At 35.8% G+C, this 21,294-nt stretch overlaps 2 protein-coding genes across 6 annotated transcripts in view; both read left to right on the plus strand.

The window, feature by feature from the left end:
* LOC127625652 (protein kinase C-binding protein 1-like) overlaps positions 1-15,604 on the plus strand; it is a 40,454-nt gene extending 24,850 nt beyond the window's left edge. For 2 of the 3 annotated variants that reach the window (XM_052100959.1, XM_052100960.1), the window contains exons 15-20: positions 2,544-3,035; positions 4,352-4,551; positions 6,302-6,382; positions 6,483-6,561; positions 11,030-11,269; positions 12,424-15,604. In XM_052100959.1, the coding sequence (XP_051956919.1) occupies positions 2,544-3,035; positions 4,352-4,551; positions 6,302-6,382; positions 6,483-6,561; positions 11,030-11,269; positions 12,424-12,599 (1,268 nt within the window). In that variant the 3' untranslated portion in view covers positions 12,600-15,604. Of the gene's footprint in view, positions 1-2,543; positions 3,036-4,351; positions 4,552-6,301; positions 6,383-6,482; positions 6,562-11,029; positions 11,270-12,245; positions 12,336-12,423 lie in introns of all 3 variants that reach the window. The other variant, XR_007968328.1, reaches the window with a different exon arrangement.
* Positions 15,605-18,942: 3,338 nt separating this feature from the next.
* The window catches only part of LOC127625649 (death-inducer obliterator 1-like), a 31,635-nt gene continuing 29,283 nt past the window's right edge, over positions 18,943-21,294 (plus strand). For all 3 annotated transcript variants that reach the window (XM_052100951.1, XM_052100954.1, XM_052100953.1), the window contains exon 1: positions 18,943-19,065. The gene's annotated coding sequence lies outside the window, so the exon portion shown is untranslated. The remainder of the gene's footprint in view (positions 19,066-21,294) is intronic.

A 21,294-nucleotide genomic window follows, 5' to 3' on the forward strand; every position in this document is an offset into this window, starting at 1 on the left:
CTGTTCAGTGGCCAGACATGAAGTCTGCACAGCTCCGGATGGGGAAGCTAGTGCCTCGGGCTTGCAAGAGCAGATTCCTCTCTCCGAGTGCCAGCTATAAAACAGCGTTCACATCCGTCAGACAGAGGGATATGTCACTAGTTTTCATGTACTTATGGAAACATTTGCAAAACGCTGTCTTTAAAAGACTTTGTTAAGAAATGTCTCTTTTAATTTATTTTCACTGAAAGAAAAACACACAAAGCAACATCAATGTAATCAGTGCCAAACATAAAGTGTTTATAAAATACTAACAGGAAGAAGATTGCAGATCCACTTGCTGAAAGGGTACAGATCCAAACAACGATTAACGTTGAGAGATGTCCCTGTGACACTGGAGAAGAAAATTCTGATGATGCACATGCATAAGAGCAGAGTAACAACACCACCTGCCAATATGCAACCTGCCAGTATGTAATTCCCTTGATTGAATAGGGTTTCAGAGATTGGTACTCCTGAGAGGAGTCAGCTACTGATGCAGCATTGAAGTGATCGACTTGAAAGGGAACTTATTAGTTGGAGAACTTATGACTTATAAGCAGGGTTGGGGAGTAACAGAATACATGTAATGGATTATGTATTTAAAATACAAAAGATAAGTAACTATATTCCACTACATTTACAATTTAAATAGTTAATAATCCAAAAACAGTTACATTCAAAAAAGTATTTTGATTACAGAAGAAATTACTTTGCATTTCTTTGTCATTTATTTTATTTAATATTTTGTCTATTCAGTTGAAAAACATATATACATTTAACAGTTTGAACAGCAATAAAATATTTTCTTATGATGCGTTTATACATTTATACAAGGAGACAGAGGGCGCTTTCAAACTGTTATGAATGAAAAGGTGGATATGATGTCATGTAGGCCCTTTGTGAGCTTAGCAGAGCTGTTCAGGATGAGTCATGGGGTCTCTCTGAATTTTCTATGGGTTTTTATGATAGCAGTTTTGGATTTATTTGTAAAATAAGGTCTGTTGTAAACATTATTTTAAGATATGTATGATTTGCTTTACAATATAAATTATACACAATTTTGAAGGCACCATGTTTTAAAAACAAAAGTATGTTGCCAACAAGTTGCTAGATAAGAACTACTACGGTTTTCCATTTTGTTAGGCACGTTAATTCACATGATTGTGGTAATTGTGGTCCTTAACTTGCAGCTCGTTAGCAACATAATTTTTTTTTTTAAACAAGGTGGCTTCCAAATTCACAGTTGAGGTATGACTGTGTGTAAATTGTGTTGTAGTACAAAAAGTCCAAGTATCTTATTTTACTCATTTTACATATATACTCCATTATAAAAACCCATCCGAAATTCAAGAGGGAACCCATGGCAAATTACCGTCACGGCTGAACAGCTCTACATAGAGCTCTGTGGGGTTTTGAAGAAAGTTTAAAACTTAACCTTGTGTAAAATGTCATGTGAACATTTAGCTTTATGCTAAGCTAGAATGCTATTTCTAGCCCTTTTATACTTGCACCTGTTCTCAAACACGATTATATTTTTTCTATCAAATAAATCCACATTAGGTCATATCTTCTTTTTTCTTTTAGTAAAACCTTTGATATTAGGGCAAAATTTAGAGCAAAAAATCTTATTCTTGATGAGAAATTTTTTAATTGTTTTTCTGTTAAAATATCCTTAAAACAAGATAAATTATTTGGGCTATTTTCAGAAAATGTATTTGTAATATATGTGTTTTTTGTCTTACCTCTGATAGCGCATGTACATCACCCAGATGTCTATTTGATGTGTTTGTTTACATCTGGAAGATGCATTTTTTTATGTTCTTTGCTCATCTGCAATACGTCTATAAGACAAATGTCAATAAGTATTTCACAGATGTCAATAAGAAATTCAGCATATGTCTTTGAGACATTTATGTTTTAGAATGTTTATAAATATGATCTTTTTAGAAGATGTTAATTAGATTGTGATGCTTTCCAGATGAAAAGATCTAAAACAGACATAACAGAGATGTATGTGTGCTATCAGAGACTGTACTGGTGGAAACAACTGAAAAAATCTGTGCTGAAGAGGTAATCCAAATTGTTTCGATTACATTACTGACCTTGAGCAATCTAATAGAATATGTTACAAATTACATTTTACATCATGTATTCTGTAATTTGTCCTGGAATACATTTTTAAAGGTACCCTCTCAACCCTGCTTTTAAGTTCTCCAACTAACAAGTGTTGCTTGTGTCCTAACTATGTGCTAATTCTAGCCTGAAGTAATTTTTCTGCCCTTGCTGAAATTTAAATACTGGTGATAAATTCATGGCCAATCAGAGCATATTTCAAAACTGTGTGGAGCAGGATTTTGCGCCAATGAGATTTCACTGAGGGTGGGGCTTTTCCGGTTAGGACAAAAATGCAAGACAAAAATGATTACCAAGTAATAAATAGGATTTATCACTTATCATTGTTAGGAGACAGTGGTAGTCTGGTTAAGGTTTTTCATTGCTACAATGTTTTTCTTTGGCTGCAGGTAAAACCACTCCAATTTCAAGTGCTCTCACCCAGCCTCAGAACTCAGCAGTCCTCTCCTCCAGTCCAAGTATCAAAGACCCATCTCAGTCTCCCATGGCCATCCCACTTAACATAATACCCCTCACGGCAGCTCCAACCAGCACCACTCTGACCTCAACTACCATTCCCCCCACCACCCACACCTCCTCACCTGTCCCCACCAGCATTGTAAAGAAACAGCGCCCCCTCTTGCCCAGAGAGACTGTGCCTGTGGTGCAGCGGGCTGTTGTGTGGAACCCCACCACTAAATTTCAGATGTCCTCTCAAAAATGGCACATGCAGAAGGTGCAGCGGCAGCAGCAGGGCCAAACGCAGCCAGCCTCACAGGCGCAGGTGCTCACGCAGGTGCAGAGTAGCCAGCAGCCGCAGCAGCAAGCGCAGGTCTCCTCATCATCGTCGGGACAGCAACCTTCATGCAGCACCAGATACCAAACACGACAAGCTGTGAAAGGTATGCAGTGGTTTCAGCCAGCAGAATAATTCATCTGTAAAACTTAATTGACCTCAGTGAAGAATTAAAAGACTACAAGTGCTCTATTTTCATGACTGCACTTGGCAAGTTGCAACAACCTCGCTCTACGTTTTATCCAATATGAGTGAGAGAGAGCTAATTCTAAGTAAAATTTTCTTGCCAGCGCAAAGCACAAGTGGGTGTCGGTGGGAGCGTTTGCGCTATCTGTGGTGAATGTGCACGATCTGTGGGTATATTTTATATTAATGAAGTTGTGCAAAGTGCAATTTATTATTTTCCGAAGCATGTCTTTTCTCAGCGAAAATTCTTAACTCCGTTACTGCATTTGCAGTTAATTCCACCAGCAGATGATATCAAAAAGCTGATCTTTTAATACTAACTAATACTAGTTGTGTGTCAGTTGATTGTGTCAATAGATATGATTCTTTTTTATCCCCTTTTCTCCTCAATTTGGCATGCCCAATTCCCGCTACTTACTAGGTGGTGCGGTTACTCACCTCAATCCGGGTGGCGGAGGATAAGTCTCAGTTGCCTCCGCTACTGTGATAGTCAATCCATGCATGTGGAGTCTCATGCTACTCTCCGCGATCCACGCACAACTTACCATGCGCCCCATTGAGAGCGAGAACCACTAAACGCAACCCCGAGGAGGTTACCTCATGTGACTCTACCGGGTCAATTTGGTTGCTTAGAAGGCCTGTCTGGAGTCACTCAGCACACCATGAATTCGAACTCGCAACTTCAGGGGTGATAGGCAGCGTCAATAGTGGCTGAGCTACCCAGGCCCCAGTAGATATGACTGTTAATAACAATAATAATAGTAATAATATGTTTTTTTAATATAGCGCTTTTCCAAAGCTCAAGGACACTGTACAGAAATTATACATAAACCATTAAACAGAGAAACTTATAACAAATGTTACACAACATTTAACAATGGGAGAAAAGAAAATAATATTTCAAGCAGGTGAGACATGGGCAAGCAGGATGAGAGCCAATAGTCCCAGAGAACATATAAAACACAGACATCGCAGTCTGACAATACAGTCACAAAGTAGGGGATGCATTGCAGAGCTGGCATATGTAATAGGATGCAGATGGTGCAATAGTGGAGAAGAACCTCAGAATTAAATTGCACTTGACCCAGCCCATTGGTGTTTTGTGCACGCGATTTCACCAACCCAACTTCATGGCCATTGTCTTTGCACAGATCGCTTAATATGTCAAACTTAAGATGTTTAGGTGGATGTTTTTATTTGTTTTACATGTTTATGATGATGTGTTTGTATAACCAGCTGTGCAGCAGAAAGACTCGTCACACAGCACCTCCACTTCTGCAGTCACTCTGGTCACCAGCACACCTGTGTCCGCCACCATGATGGCAGGAGCTACCGTCAGCTCTTCCTCTTCATCATCAACTTCCACAACTGGAGACTTACAGATACCTACCACATCTGCAGATGTAGCGGCTGACATAGCCAAGTACACAAACAAAGTGAGATGGCTTACTATGACACAGATTCAAAAAAGTATTCACAGCGCTTCACTTTTTCCACATTTTGTTATGTTACAGCCTTAATCCAAAATTGATTAAATTCATAATTTTTCTCAATTCTACAAACAATACCCCATAATGACAACGTGAAAGAAGTTTGTTTGAAATCTTTGCAAATTTATTCAAAATAAAAAATGGAAATCACATGTACATAAGCATTCACAGCTTTTGCTCAATACTTTGTTGAAGCACCTTTGGCACCAATTACAGCCTCTTTTTTGAGTATGATGCTACAAGCTTGGCACACCTATTTTGGGGCAGTTTCTCCCATTCTTCTTTGCAGGACCTCTCAAGCTCCATCAGGTTGGATGGGTAGCGTTGATGCACAGCCATTTTCAGATCTCTCCAGAGATGTTCAGTCGAGTTCAAGTCTGGGCTCTGGGTGGGCCACTCAAGGACATTCACAGAGTTGTCCCATAGCCACTCCTTTGTTATCTTGGCTGTGTGCTTAGGGTCATTGTCCTGTTGGAAGATGAACCTTCACCCCAGTCTGAGGTGCAGAGCGCTCTGGAGCAGGTTTTCATCAAGGATGTCTCTTTACATTGCTGCATTCATCTTTCCCTCGATCCTGACTAGTCTCCAAGTTCCTGCCACTGAAAAACATCCCCACAGCATGATGCTGCCACCACCATGCTTCACTGTAAGGATGGTATATTTCCTCCAGACATGACGCTTGCCATTCAGGCCAAAGAGTTCAATCTTTGTTTCATCAGACCAGATAATTTTGTTTCTCATGGTCTGAGAGTCCTTCAGGTGCCCTTTGGCAAACTCCAGGTGGGCTGTCATGTGCCTTTTACTGATGAGTGGCTTCCTTCTGGCCACTCTACCATACAGGCCTGACTGGTGGAGTGCTGCAGAGATGGTTGTTCTTCTGGAAGGTTCTCCTCTCTCCACAGAGAAACGCTGGAGCACTGTCAGAGTGACCATCGGGTTCTTGGTCACATCCCTGACTAAGGTCCTTCTCCCCCGATCGCTCAGTTTGGTCAGGCGGCCAGCTCTAGGAAGAGTCCATGGTTTCATTTACTGATATATGGAGGCCACTGTGCTCATTGGGATCTTCAATGCTGCAGACATTTTTCTGTACACTTCCCCAGATCTGTGCCTTGACACAATCCTGTCTCAGAGGTCTATAGACAATTCCTTGGACTTCATGGCTTTGTTTGTGCTCTGACATGCACCGTTAACTGTGGGAACTTATATAGACAGGTGTGTGCCTTTCCAAATCATGTCCAATCAACTGATTTTACCACAGGTGGACTCCAATCAAGTTGTAGAAACATCTCAAGGATGATCAGTGGAAACAGGATGCACCTGATCCCAATTTTGAGTGTTATGGCAAAGGCTGTGAATACTTATGTACATGTGATTGTTTTCGTTTTTTATTTTTAATAAATTTGCAACAATTTCAAATAAACTTCTTTCGCATTGTCATTATGGGGTATTGTTTGCAGAATTTTGAGGAAAATAATGAATTTAATCAATTTTGGAGTAAGGCTGTAACATAACAAAATGTGGAAAAAGTGAAGCACTTTGAATACTTTCCGGATGCAATGTAGATTAAAAGAAGAGGGGGTCAGCTGAATGGACATTCAATGATGCAAAAAATTATAAAAGATAAAAGCAAGTTTAATTGATCCATCAATGTAATTATTCAAATGCTGCATGACCAACTGTTTTAAATTCTTAACAGATCATGGATGCAATTAAAGGGACGATGACTGAGATATATAATGACCTTTCCAAGAGCGCATCAGGAAACACAATAGCTGAGGTTTGTATCTGAAATCTGGAAAAGAGCATAGCATTGTTGGTAAATTATCCTGAGCATCCTGAGAATATGAATAAAATAACCTTTTTATGTTCTGTTACAGATTAGACGGTTGCGGATTGAAATTGAAAAATTGCAGTGGCTACATCAACAGGAGTTATCAGAGATGAAGCACAATTTAGGTACGTCATCTGACAAAAATGTTTTAACATAATGTACACTCGCATGAGGTGAAACCTCTGGTCATGTCAGTCTTAAAGGTATAGTTCACCCAAAAATGAAAGTTCTCTCATCATTTACTCACCCTCGTGCCATCCCAGATGTGTATGACTTACTTTCTTCTGCATAACACAAATTAAGATTTTTGGAAGAATATCTCGGCTCTGTAGGTCCATAAAACGCAGGTGAGAGGGTACCAAAATTTTGAAGCTCCAAAATGCAAATCAAGGCAGCATAAAAGTAATCCATATGACTCCAGTGGTTTAATCCATGTCTTCTGAAGCAATCTAATCAGTTTTTCATTGTACATCTTGCCATTGCTGACTCGATGATGGTTTCAAGCTGGATTACACTTCCTAGTGCCTGACGCAGGCTGAGAGCACTAGATGGCACTATGAAGTTTCATAAAGCTTGAAATCTCGATCGCCAAGGAGACTGCTGATATCAAGATTTATAGTGAAAAAGGAGTTATATCTTGGTCTGTTCTCACCCAAAATCAATTGGATCACTTTAGGAGACATAAACTAAAACAATTGAGTTGTATAAATAATCTTTATGCTGCCTTTATGTTCTTTTTGAAGCTTCAAAGTTTTGGTCACCATTCACTTGTGTTATATGGAGCTACAGAGCTGAGAAATTCTTCTAAGAATCTTTGTTTGTGTTCAGCAGAAGAAAGAAACATCTGGGATGGAATGAGGGTGAGTAAATGATTCGAGAATTTTCATTATTGGATGAACTATTCCTTTAACACTAGAAGCGTGGAGCCACTGTTACCTACTCTTAGCGCGATTAATCGGTCAGAAGGCCGCATAGTCTTCAGACAGGGACACTGCTACTGACACATAATAAGCGCTAGATGGATTAGCCAATGGATTGGTCTTAAAAATGTCTGCGAGTTAGACAGCAGTTGGCTTATAAATGCTAATAGACTGAATTGATCAACATTCTGTCTACGGTTGATTCAGATCCATTTGTCCTGGTAACATTGTCTTATAATTATTTTAGGATATACTCCTATATTTAGTTTGTATAATTTTGTTCTCGTTTGGCATAAATTACATTGTGATCGAAGGCTTGTAGCTGGAGGAGCGCTAGGGTGATATTAATATTTACCACCATTATACAAGCCAAAATATGATTGAGTAAATATTACAATTTCAACATGGAAAAGTTTTTTCTTGAGTACTGAGAAATCTTTCACGATTTCTGCTCATTTATTTGCATTAACTTCGATCTGTTTTATACAATAGAATTTAATCTGTTATATGTTTAAATTATTAATCAATTATCATTTATATTAGTTTTTCGCAAAGGCGTGCTTTGTCTTGCTATAAAAATTATTAAAATATAATCGAAAATAATTGTAGTGTATATAGTATAAATAATAATAATAATTTTAGTGCTGTTCTTGGTAATTAAATCATTAAATTCTCGACACCTTCACATGTATTTACATCGAAATAAGCTGAAATAAAAGCTTTATTTTCTGTGCATTTATTTACACGTACATGTGCGTGTAATCTGTCATTATCTTGACTTTAATTAATAATCAATTAATAATAAAATACCATTCATGTATTTTAAGTTTCAATTATTCAATTATTTTCATTGAATAAATGTAATTCTTTATGTCCAGATTTATTCTGTTTGCATTGCCATTTCAGAATATTTAAGAAGTCATTATTATCTTCTTATTTTTATTATTATTATAATTATTATTATGATACAAGAACAATGATAATTATTTTTGTGTGTGTGCGCAATTAAGTCCAGTTTGTTCTTGAACAGATTTCGTGTTTATAAAAAAAAAAGTTGGCCTATAAATGCTTATAGACTAATTAAGGTATTGAATCAGTAATTTGAACTGTAAATGTTGAGATGTTTGTTACTCCGCCATATACATTTCCAGCATCCCAACCCCTTCTCCGAAACACACAATTGAATGCTAATGTGGGCATTCGGGTTCCTGGGCACTATCATCTCACAGGACCTGAAGTGGGAGACACACATTGACTCCATTTTGAAAACAGCACATGGTGTATAAGTGTTGTTGTTTTGTGAGTTTAGTTTACAATAAAGACATGAGAGAGGCTGCATTTTTACCATTTATTGAACTTGAAAAACGACTGTAAAAAAAGGAGGCGAAACTTGAAATTGTTTGCGCATTTCTGGCTTTTTGGTAAATAGTACATAATTAGTAAATAGGGATATCGGCTACAAAAATATATGAATTTTCCATTATACTATACATTCTGCTATAATACACGAGATAAAATACAAATATATTCTACCAGAATAAAAAAATAACAGATAGAAAACAAAAAATACTATATACTATATGTTCTTTATGTGTTCTATGTGCCGATATACTCAACCGATATCATATATATAATATAATATATATATATATATATATATATATATATATATATATATATATATATATATATATATATAATTTTTTTATTACTGTTTTATTATTAATTGATTATTAAATACAGTAAAAGTAATGACAGATCACATGTACGTGTAAACACATGCACAGAAAAGAAAGCTTTTACAATGACCCTACAATGAGTTATTCACTAATGTATTTATGTTTGACTGCTTTACCTGTAAATTGTATTATCTTATAGCTAAATACAATATATATATATATATCAATTAAAAATATAGACAGTAGACCTATAGTAGCCTATATTTTTTAAATAACGCAAGTATCTATGTTTTACCATTTATTACTTTAACTGAAATACGGCACAAGGAAAGTGAAAAAGTCGACATCTGTAGCTATATATATATATATATTAGTACAAAAATGTATGAATATATACACAATATATTCACATAGATACTTGCGTTATTATAAATATATAGACTATGGGCCTACTGTCTATATTTTTAATGTATATATATTGTATTTAGTTATAAAACAATACACTTTACAGGTATATATATATATAAAATTATTGTAGGACTACAAGTGAGCCCCTGCGGCACCTGCTGGGAGAAAAGAGAATCGCAGCCTTGAAAGACACAAATAAATATGACGTGGATGCGAGGCGGTCGTCTATTCAAAGAATTAGAAGCAAAATACCTTGCATACCTATCGCACTGGGCAATAAAACTCATATATCTAGGAAAAGTGAAGAAAGTAGAGCCAAAGATTTATTTTTTCCTAAAGCACAACGGTCAGATGACCGAATGCTCGGCCCTTCTAGTGTTAAAGAAAATGCTGCTGTATTCTACATGGTTCTACATTCGTGATTGCAGCCATGTTGAGATCATATGACCACCCTAATATTTCTGACTTTATCTTAATAATCCCCTGTAATTGGGTCACAGGTTCCCAAGGACTCTTTTTTTTTTAAAGTTTTGCCCCGGACTACATTTACCATTGTGCACTGCCCTCGTCACTTCGATCTGTTTCCTATCATTCTCACCTGTCCTTCATTCCATAACCTACCTTTGTTTGTATAAATACCCTCCTGTTTTGTTCATTTCCTGTCAGTTCATGTATTGAAATGTTGTGTTGTTTTGATGTATCGATTCCTTGTTTGATATCCTCATCAGCGTCAATTATTAAATATATTAAGTTACACCTGCGACTCCTCTCTTCCTCTCTGTTACCCAACGTTACAGAAGAACTGACCGAACAAGATGGAAGTGCCTGCTGGCATCCCGCACCTCCTCCTCGAACAAGGGTCTGTCCAGTTGAGGATCACGTCAATGAGTTTTCATAACTGGTGAATTTAGTGCACTTTAATGAACACTCTCTGGTGGTTTTCTTCAGGACTGGTCTTAATAGTGCACTAAAGGAGCTCAATACTCCGGCGGATCCTCACTGGATGCTACTCGAGTTCGTAGAGGTGGCGTTACAACTTTGTGGCTCACCATTCATTGTGAATGTGGAGGATGAGGACTTTGAATCTCCTCCCACATTGAACATCCTCCAGCCTGCCACGGCTCCTCTCGAAGCCTGGCACAGTTAACGAGCCAGTGGCCACGCCTGTTTCCTATCATCCTCACCTGCCCTTGTTGTATCGATACCTTGTTTGATATCTAACATCCGGCATCAATTATTAAATATCTTAAGTTACTCCTGCGACTCCTCTCCCTGTTACCCAATGTTACAAATTGGATACTTTCACTCATTAAATAAATTAATCTCTACTGACTGCAAATAACACATTTTTACAATAACATTGCTAACTGAGAATTGATTTTACATTATAAACGAGAATATTACTAAGTTCACCTTTAAATATTTATTCTTTTTTTTCCCTTATTTAAAAAAATATATATTTTTATTGTACTGTAATAATTAGAATGTTTGACTAGGAAGAACAAATCTACTACCATAATTCATCTATAATCCATCTTGACCTTATATTTGACTTTCCACAATATGTTTGTGCAATGTGTACTCAGAGCTAACGATGGCAGAGATGAGACAGAGTCTAGAGCAGGAGCGAGAGCGAATCGTGACTGAGGTCAAGAAGCAGATGGAGGCGGAGAAACAGCAGGCAGTGGATGAAACCAAAAAGAAGCAGTGGTGTGCAAACTGCAGAAAGGAGGCCATTTTCTACTGCTGTTGGAATACCAGCTATTGTGATTACCCCTGCCAACAAGCACACTGGCCTGAACACATGAAATCCTGCACACAGTCTGGTAAGGCAGAGTACAGAGCTCAGAATCCTGCTTAACTTTAATTGATAATAAATTAGTGCATATTAAGTTAATTATTATGTATATTATCATAACCTACTGAAATATAATCAGTGTAAAAACACTTTACACCTTTGTTTTAACAGTAATATTTGAAATTACTTTGAATTTTAAAATTGAGCTTCAAAAAAAGTCATGGAAATGAACAAAATGTTAAAAGTCATGGAAAATTCTATAATGAATATATATTTCTATTTAAGCTATATATGTATCTTTTGTAGAGTAAAACTTGCTGTCTGATTTGTAAATAAATAATTCTTTTTTTTTAATGAAACAATGAGATGTTGTTTGTAATATCTTTCATCCATAATGTGCATGAAAGGGAAACAATTTTTCAAATATTTAGAAATGTATCTTTTGTATTTGTATTTCTTCATTCATGTAATGTCATCATAGTAGCAGTGTATGGGATATCAACAACGAAAATGCAGGATAGTGTCTTTAAAGGAATAGCTGAAAATTGAAAAATGAAATTTCTCTCATCATTTACTCACCCTCATGCCATCCCAGATGTGTATGATTTTCTATTCTCTGCTGAACACAAACAAAGATTTTAGAAGAATATTTCAGCTCTGTAGGTCCTCACAATGCAAGTGAATGGGTACATTTCATGAAGATTGATATTCAAAAAGGACTTAAATATTGATCTGTTTCTCACCCACACCTATCATGGTGTCTTATTAATTACTTTTATGCTGCCTTTAGGTCCTTTTGGAGCTTCAAAATGTTGGTACTCATTCACTTGCATTGTAAGGACCTACAGAGCTGAAATATTCTTCTAAAAATCTGCAATGGCATGAGGGGGAATAAAAAAAAAAAATTGGAATACAATTTTTGTGTAAACTATTCCTTTAATACTGCGATGTTGTTGATTAGTTCCAGCTGCATTTTAACATGCAACCTCGTAATTGTGTCGCAGGTAATTGAGTCCTCAGTGTCCCTATGTTCAATGGATCAACCCTTGCAAGTGCCCAAATTCATGCTCATAATATTCTGATTCAAGACATAGGTAGCAAGATGCACCCTTTGATTATTTTACGTTTCTCTGATGTTATATGTCTTGAATAAATAAATATAATGACTTTTATGAATTCCAGCTACATCATCACAGCAAGAGCAAGAGACAGAAGGTAGCACAGACCTTGCTCCCAAAGCTCCTGGGCAGCCGAACAATGGACCCAACTCACCCAGAGAGACTGTATCTATTGCACCTACAGACGAAGACTGTGAAGTAGATAAAACCAAGGACAATGTCACTGTCACTATGTCCTAGCTCAGATGTACAAAACATACACTAAAACAGCACTTACCTTTGTACAGCTATACATCGATGTTGTCAAATTCTTCACTACAAAAGACTTTAACTAAAGTTTTTCTTGCCTGATTGTGAATTGTTTTTCTGTTATGACTTTATGTCTGAATGTTCTCAAAATAAGACACAGTGACCACCCAAACATTTTCTAGGTCTAGTATTAAGACTTAAAAATGTTCTCTGAAGGGTTTGATTCTAAACCGAAAGAATTTATTTCTAATTCTTTCAAATCTCTTAGGTGCTTAACTTTATCTGAGCTCATCTTTTTAGTGCTGACAAAATAGTATTTATAAACAACTTTGTTCAGGGGAATCTGGCTGTTAGTGTTCAGAACTCCTGGTCTGAATTCAGATGTCATCATTTTTCAATAAGTCGCATCACTCACTTGAAAAATGAAAAATATTTCCAGCTCCAAATGCAAGTTTTGAATGTGTTTTTATTAAGAAGCGTAACAGCTGTTTACAGGGATGGTTCACCCAAAAAATTAAAAATTTCTCATTTACTCACCCTCATGCTATCCCAGTTGTTTATGACTTCCTTTCTTCAGTATAACACATTTGCATATTTTATAATGTCCTTATAATGCATGATTTTTTGAAATTACAAAAAGTACAGACATTCAGCATTAACGTCATCCATACGACTCCAGTGGTTAAATTAATGTCTTATAAAGCAATATGACCACTTTTGTTGCAAAAAAGTTGCAATATTTAAGTACTTTTTAACTATAATTCATCGCATCCGGTAAGCAGCAGTATGCACGTTCATGAAAGGGCTGAGGGCTTTCCAGCGATGGCATGGCAATGTTCCACTCGTTGCAGCAGACGTTCACTACCTCTGTTGGCATCACCTGGCATTGCCTACATGTGCACCATCATGTCTCCTGAGCTCTCTGGCTTGTTTGTCCAGCCTTCTCAATCTCCCTGTACTCCAGGTCAGAGTACTCAGGTTCAAATAAATATGGCTGTGCAAAAACTTGTATATCCTCTTCTTCTCTTAAATCAAAATTTTCTGACATCTTTGTTTAAATTTGCTTCCATTAGTTTACAACTTTCGGTCTGTACAGCGTTTCTCCTACTCAGTTGTAAACAGCGCTGCTCTTCTGGGTGTCGCGCATGCGTCACTTCTCGTGTGAACATGCCAATGTTACACGAGAGACCACGTGACCTCAGCCCTCTCATGAACGTGCATTATTTATAGTTAAAAAGTACATCAATATTTAATTATTTCACACCAATAGCGATCATATCGCTTTATAAGACATTAAATTAACTACTGGAGTCATATGGATGACGTTAATGCTGATTGTCTGTGCTTTTTGGTGCATCAAAAATCGTGTTACCATCCACATCCATTATAAGGACCTACTGAGCTGAGATATTATTATTTTTCTTCAAATGTGTTCTGATGAAGAAAGGAAGTCATACAGATCTGGGAAAATTAAGAGATCATTTTCATTTTTGGGTGAACTATCCCTTTAAGTATGAGTATACAGCTGTTCTGAATACCTTGGAATACCTTATTTATGCTAATTTATAAAAAAGAATATCTGGTCATATAAAACTTTTGTAGAAGGCTACATCATATCTTGTTCATACATTGTACAAGTTTAAACATTGTTTCACACAAGAAGTTTACTTCATCACTATCTTTGTTGTTAAACTGTATTCAAAGTCAGCCTGATAAATGTGAGGCTCCGTTTTTATGTTTTCCTGTAATATCTATGTAATGCCTTCAATTTCTTTTTTACACCTTCAGTCTCATCTGAAGTTCACCTCCATGATCCTGGTAATGTTCCAATTCGGATTGTGTCATCAGTATGATATTATGGGTTCTTCTTTTATTTAAGATTACATTATAATTGAAAGGTAGACTGGTTGACCAGAGATGAATGACAGAAGATTTTGTCAAGCCTATATTATTGGTGTCAAAAAATGATTTGCCTTTGAGATGATATCCTCAGGTATAGCCATCTTTGTTTTCCTCTTGGTCTTTCATACAGACCTGATTACGTTTTATGTAAACATTGTTTAATTTTTTTGCCAAATATCATTATTTGTTTTATTTAAATCAAATTATGTTCAAAGTTTTAATATCCTTGTTAAAGGACTTTAACTTTACCCAAAGGCTGGTGGTTTAGAAAGTATTTGTTTGGCACCGTCTTTGCTAGCTATAATTTTGCTTACAATATATTTTCAACGTTTGAATAACTCATGCTTGTTTATTAACCCATGTATCTACAGTATGAACCATGACATAAACATTCCTTTATCTTATGCTGTTAACAGTCGGTGTTGGGTTCTCTAAAAAAGTAATTAATTAATTACTAACTACTAATTACATCTACAGTGTAATTAGATTACTTTACTAATTACTCTGTCTGAAAAGTAATTGCATTACTTATTATTAATTACATTCTAAACCCCTTATCAACCTTGACCAGATGAAAAATACAAGGATAGGCATGAAATTGTTCTTTTAATTCTTTCAAATAAATCAAATCAAATTATTAATGAACTGTCCAAAGAATTTAAGGGGGCTGCATTCAATTAGAAAACATACATTTCATCATTAGACATTACATTTTAATTTTAATTCACTATTGTTTTATATGGAATTGTTCTATAGTCTATAACGTATTTAACACAATTACATCAGAAGTAACTGTAATTAAATACAGTAATTAATTACTTTGAAATGCATTACACCCAACACTGTTAACAGTGCATAAATATGTTATTCCAAACCATATACAGAAATGGAGTGGTCAAGAGCAGCTTTCAATCTAAAGAACAGATAGATGTTTACATATTGTATATAAATAAAGATCTGGTGGTCTAAATTATAATTTAATAGTTTTTGTATAGTGCAAGTGAATTAAAGAGAACACCTGATGAAAATGTTTCATATTGGAGTCATAATTTGATAAGTGATGCACTCAAAATTGCAAAATAAAAATAAAATAAAAAAATGGGTCAACTTTTTGGACCGTTCAGTGCTTATAATGTGCTATTATTCACGTTCATAAAAATCATTAGAAATTTTTTTTGTTGCATATGTCCTAGATTTGGGCTATGTGTAAGAATTGATTTTTCCATGGGTTGACTGATTTTTTGCATAATATTTGTGTGGACTTCTCTGATATTATTATTGCTGATAACTATTCCCAAAATGAATTCCTATTGTATAAAACTGCATCAGTCACGGAATTTAATATGTTGAATTTTTTGCTAAATACATTCTATAACCTATTTTCATGAAAAATACAAAAAATTAAAATAATTTTCAAGGTAAGTCAGTCCACTCAGCGGCCATCTTGGGAACACTCCGGAGAGGCTATTTTCTATTGATACAAGCAGAATGAAAACTGCAGCTCCTATCTACTTGAATGGGGATTGGGGAAGACTGAAATTTCCAAGATTACAATCATAGAACATATTTCAAATCAGCAATCAAATCTGACAACAGTGGTGTTATAAATTGTGCTTCTTTAGCTCAGATCATAATATAAAATGCATATTTTTCAGGCTGGTCCAGTTAAAGCTTAATTTATGGAAGAAGCCAAACTTATTTCTCCTGGACTAACTAGAGCACCAGAGACGAACGAAACAGATGTTTATACTACACACGCTGTTGTTTTAAAATAGTTTGTTGAAGGTGACGCAGAGCCGTTTCTGAGCATATCGATACATGAGTATGACTATAAATAACAATAAATAGCTATATTCTAAAAAGTTATTTTAAAAAATACATAAAAAATGACCTTGCTTTGCGGGGCCCTGGGTGGCTCTGGGGTCCTAAGAGGCTGCTTACACTGCTAGAAATGGCCCTAGGGCAACATCATGGTTGGCTGGCAACTCTCTGGTGGACAACACATGAGGCAAGTTGTATAATATTTTTACAATAGGAAGTTTCAAAGTTTTTAGTGCATCCAAGTTATCCTAAAGTTCACCCAAAAGTGAACATGTTCTCATCATTTACTCACCTCAATGCAACCTAGATGTGTATGACTTTCTTTCTTCAGCAGAACACAAATAAGATTTTTAGAAGAATATTTCAGTTCTGTAGGTCCTAACAATGCAAGTGAATGTTGATCAGACATTTGTAGCTCTTTAAAACACATAAAGAAAACATAAAAGTAATCCATAAGACTCCAGTGGTTAAATCCATATCTTCAGAACCAATATGATTGATTTGGGTAAGAAACCTTTTTTATTCAAAATCTCCACTTTCACTTTTACATCTGAAAGTCACGTGAGGTGCCTGTTTAGATTCACTTTCACATCTGAAGTGAAAGTGGAGATTTAGATTAAAAAAGGACTTACATTTTCATTCTTTCATTTTCACCCACACCTGTCATGTCACTTCTGAAAATATGGATTTAACTACTGGAGTCTGTGGATTACTTTTAATCTGCCTTTATGTGATTTTTTGAGCTACAAAGGTCTGGTCGCCATTCACTTGCATTGGATGGACCAACAGAGCTGAAACATTATCCTCAAAATCTTTGTTTGTGTTCTGCTGAAGTAATACACAGGATGGCATGAGGGTGAGTAAATAATGAAAAAAATTTCATTTTTGTGTGAACTATCCATTATGCCACAAAATGCTGTTGATTGAGCTCAATTTGTATTCAACTGAAAAAATTCCTTTAATGCGCATGCACATTCTGACTAAATCTAAAGGTGATTGGTTCTTTTGAACTGTAAGGCAGGATTTCATTTTCTATATCAGCCATATTGCGCAATCCAATTTCTCTTTTTTTCTTTTTTTATTAATCAATAACATGACAGTCAAACCAACTGAAAGCACAAGAAATAATAAAATAAAACTAACAAGAAAACTAACAAAAAGGTATATCGACAATATACAGAATTCAAAAGGCTCTAAATTATACAATATACAATGCATATAATATTAAGATTCAAAAGGGAATATACAGGGCTTTATAAAAGTTAATACTTTTTAGCGCTTTACGGTTTTTTACTCTTGTTAACATATTAAAGTTATATTTTACTTCTATTTTGAAGTGTGTGAAGTTTGGTTTCTGTGATGACCATTTACATTTATGAATACAACATTTTTCATAAATCAATAATACATTTAGAATATAACATGCTTTATGTTTAATTTTACTATCAAAATAAAACAAAATATCCTCTTTCCTTAAATGCATATCATATTCAGCTTAATAAAATATTCTAAATCACACCAGCACATTTTTGTGTAGATATAATAATAAAAGGTGTACAATGCTTTCAATTTCAATGTTACAAAAAGCATATTTTAAATCAATATCTTTCCTAAATCTTGCAATGACTTGTTTATTAAAAGGGTAAATCCTGTGAATAATCTTTAACGAGACCTCACGAATCTTATTGGTCGCACAATATCATCTTGTAATTTTAAAGGTTTCTTCCCAAGTAATATTTTGAAATTGTGCATTCCAAAAACATTTGGCTGATGGAAATGCACAATTTTGACAGATTTTCCTAAGATAGCTGTTATTAATTTTTTTATCTGTAATAATTATACCTTCCAACTTAACAGTAAAGTCAATATTTGGTCTTGAAACAGTATTATATTTTAATAATTCCATAAGTTCAAAAGGTATAGCATCAGTCACAGTCAAAAATTCCTTAAAAGATAGGGTAGGAATATTTTCCATAGAATTCAGAGTGTTTAAGTAAATTACCATTGCTGTTAAATAGTTGTCACCAATAAAATATATTTTTTAAACCAACTGTAAAAAAAATAATTATTATTATTTCTGTGCTTAATGTATTTATTGTTCCAAATTAAACATCTGTGAGGGGGAAAGTTGTGCTTCTACATACTCATCCATGATAGTACCTGTTTATGGAAATTAGATAATTTAATGGGAAGTTTACTGACATCAAAGTTACAATTAAGAAGAAAGTCAATGCCTCCAACTTTCTTAAAAATTATATTTGGTATGTAAAACTGCAATAGAATTTCTCCCGCTCGTTTCAATTCAAGTGCTCTGTCTAGAATCATACCAAAATTGAATCGAGCCAAATCATGACCACCTTTCTGATTTCATGATGTATCGTATAATTTAGTAATCGAATGCAATAGTTGCCAAAGCATATACCCATACAGCATTGGCTATCCATAGTTGAACTTGTGGCCAAGGTGGCGGCGGTCATCTGTTCTGAACTGCACTTTGGAGTACTTGCACTTGTTGGCGCACTTCTGCATGTCACTGGTGCATTGTCTCCCCCACACCACCGTGGCGCTGTGTTTGACTTTGATCTCACCTCCTCTTGTGGACCAAATGTGCTTTGCTTCATGCTGTCTGGAGCACTGCTGGTAAAACTGCATTCGCCACCATCATCAACAAGAAAAGAAAATGGAGGTCAGAACGTTGCATTGACTGCAGTCTGAACAAAATTAATGCTAACAAGTAAGTATGCATTTCCCGTTGTAATGAACAGTAATGCATGTAATTTCATCATTCATCGAAGCGGAATAAATGCAGCGTTTGTCAGTTTTACAGTAGTTAGACTCGCGCTCCAGTAATGGCGCCACGAGCCACCATATTTTTTAATACGTCGAGAAAAGATGATTCTAGATGTATTTCAACAACCCAGGAAGGACGATGTAAAAGTACAGTTTTCGTCCTCAAATGAAATGATGCTAAATATACGTTTTGGTGTGCAAATGAAAACCTTATACATAAATTGTTTGTAAGTATGTCTATGCATGAATGGTAATCACTGGGTTTTTTGTTTTAATATAATTTGACTGTTCGCTATTCCATAGACTAAATACAGATTATCCACTGCCTGATAGTATGATTTCTGCACTTTTAAATATGATATTTGTTGAATATTGTTATGTTTTGATTTGTGCTGTGTTGAAGTGGGTGTGCGCGGTCCTTTGGTTTTACACCTAATTCGATACGCAATATTTTATCGCCTTTCTGTTAGTCTAATTATAGTAATATATCAATGTTTATGAAGCACTTCTGTCTATTACGCCAGAACAGCGTACGTTAATTTTCTGCATAACTGTAAAATGTTTGGCAACCTAAGAAAATCATTCATATATATCTGTAGAAGAATTAAATTCGTTTTAAGGGGTAAATTCTCCGTCATAATTTGCATTAATATACGACCTTCTCTAAATTAGTTTTACAACATAAATTATGAATATTGAAGGTAGGCGTTAGGCGAGTTTGCTGCTAATCACGTGGCAGCGCTCCGTGACCGAAACCCACCCGTTAAACGCCTTATAATCTCACTACATACTGCAAATTAATCTTTAGGATTTTGAATCCAGTTTGAAACCCTGTATACACCACATACAAGTCTGAGGTTTTGATCCGATGAATATAAAGGTCTCTTGTGTAATAGAGTGCGCGCACGAACGGGGCGGTGTGAAATGGAGGTCGCGCGCTAACGATTAGCTAATGCTAACGGACGAATGACACCGCTCCATATTTAAAGCCAAATTACTGTTTATCTTCTGTTTTGTCTAAGCAGTTTGTTGTATGAGATGGTCATGCCAGTTTTGTTGTCGTATACGTGTGTTGCTATGACACTATATGCTGAGGGCGTACTTGCCGTAGTTCTACAACCTCAAACGTGTGTGTGTGGTTTAACTCGCAAAGATTAGTGGAGCATTTAGGATGAGTACTAATCGTTATCGAGAACAATATATACATACAGCATTATCCTTAATGTTTTTCTTTGGGAAAACTATACTTGACCCATGGGCAAGTATAGTATCTGGCCTTTAACACGGTTTTTATTTATTTCTATTGTTGTAATAAGTACAACATGAAAACAGAACAGTGCCATTTACAAAAAAAAATAACTTTCAAAAAAGGCTATATCGACTGATTGAATGGTCTGTAATATAAATATTAGTGAGTCTAGGCCTACCATTTCCCCTGTCTAAATTATGTACTTTATAAATTGTTTTTGTAGAAATTGAATTAGTAGATCATACAAGACACCCATGATAAAAAGTTGTTTTAAAGTAATGTACAATGATTATAGAGGGATTAGTCATGATTTTGGTTGCAAATATATTTAAAGGCCGGTTCACTCAGTACGCGGTGGAATCGCTGCACGGCTGCCACTTTCTCTCGTAGAGGAAGCATTTTGTGCAGTCGAGGTGGTGCTCGCATTGTGGTTTCAGGGGCGGATGTTGCCATAGTTAAAATCAACAAGGAAACATTTGTTTTTAATTTGACAAATTATAGTTGCCCTGGCAACACTCTATTGAATAAACTAAAAGGCGACTGGCCAAACCAGATTTTAAACTGGGCTAAAATTGATTCTTTAACTGTATAGTTAATATAGTAGTTAAATCAGGTATTAATCTGTTCGATGATTGGTTAAAGCCGACCTGGCTGCCGCTCATAAAAAGATTAAATATTTGTACCTCTTGTGTCGCGCATGGCCGAGTACTCAGCCTTTCAAAGTATCTGTGACCTACGCGAATATGAGCACATTTGACGCATGAGCGCTATGACTGCTTTGTAATACTCTCTTAGTACGGTCGACAGCAGACACATGCACTGACGATGCATACATTTAAGGACTGTGTGCATGTCAACAATATCTGGGCCGCACACGGACTGTCCATGCAGACTGTGCTGAAAATGACATTTGCGTCACGCATA

Source organism: Xyrauchen texanus, chromosome 32, assembly GCF_025860055.1.
Source record: "Xyrauchen texanus isolate HMW12.3.18 chromosome 32, RBS_HiC_50CHRs, whole genome shotgun sequence".
NCBI lineage: Eukaryota > Metazoa > Chordata > Actinopteri > Cypriniformes > Catostomidae > Xyrauchen > Xyrauchen texanus.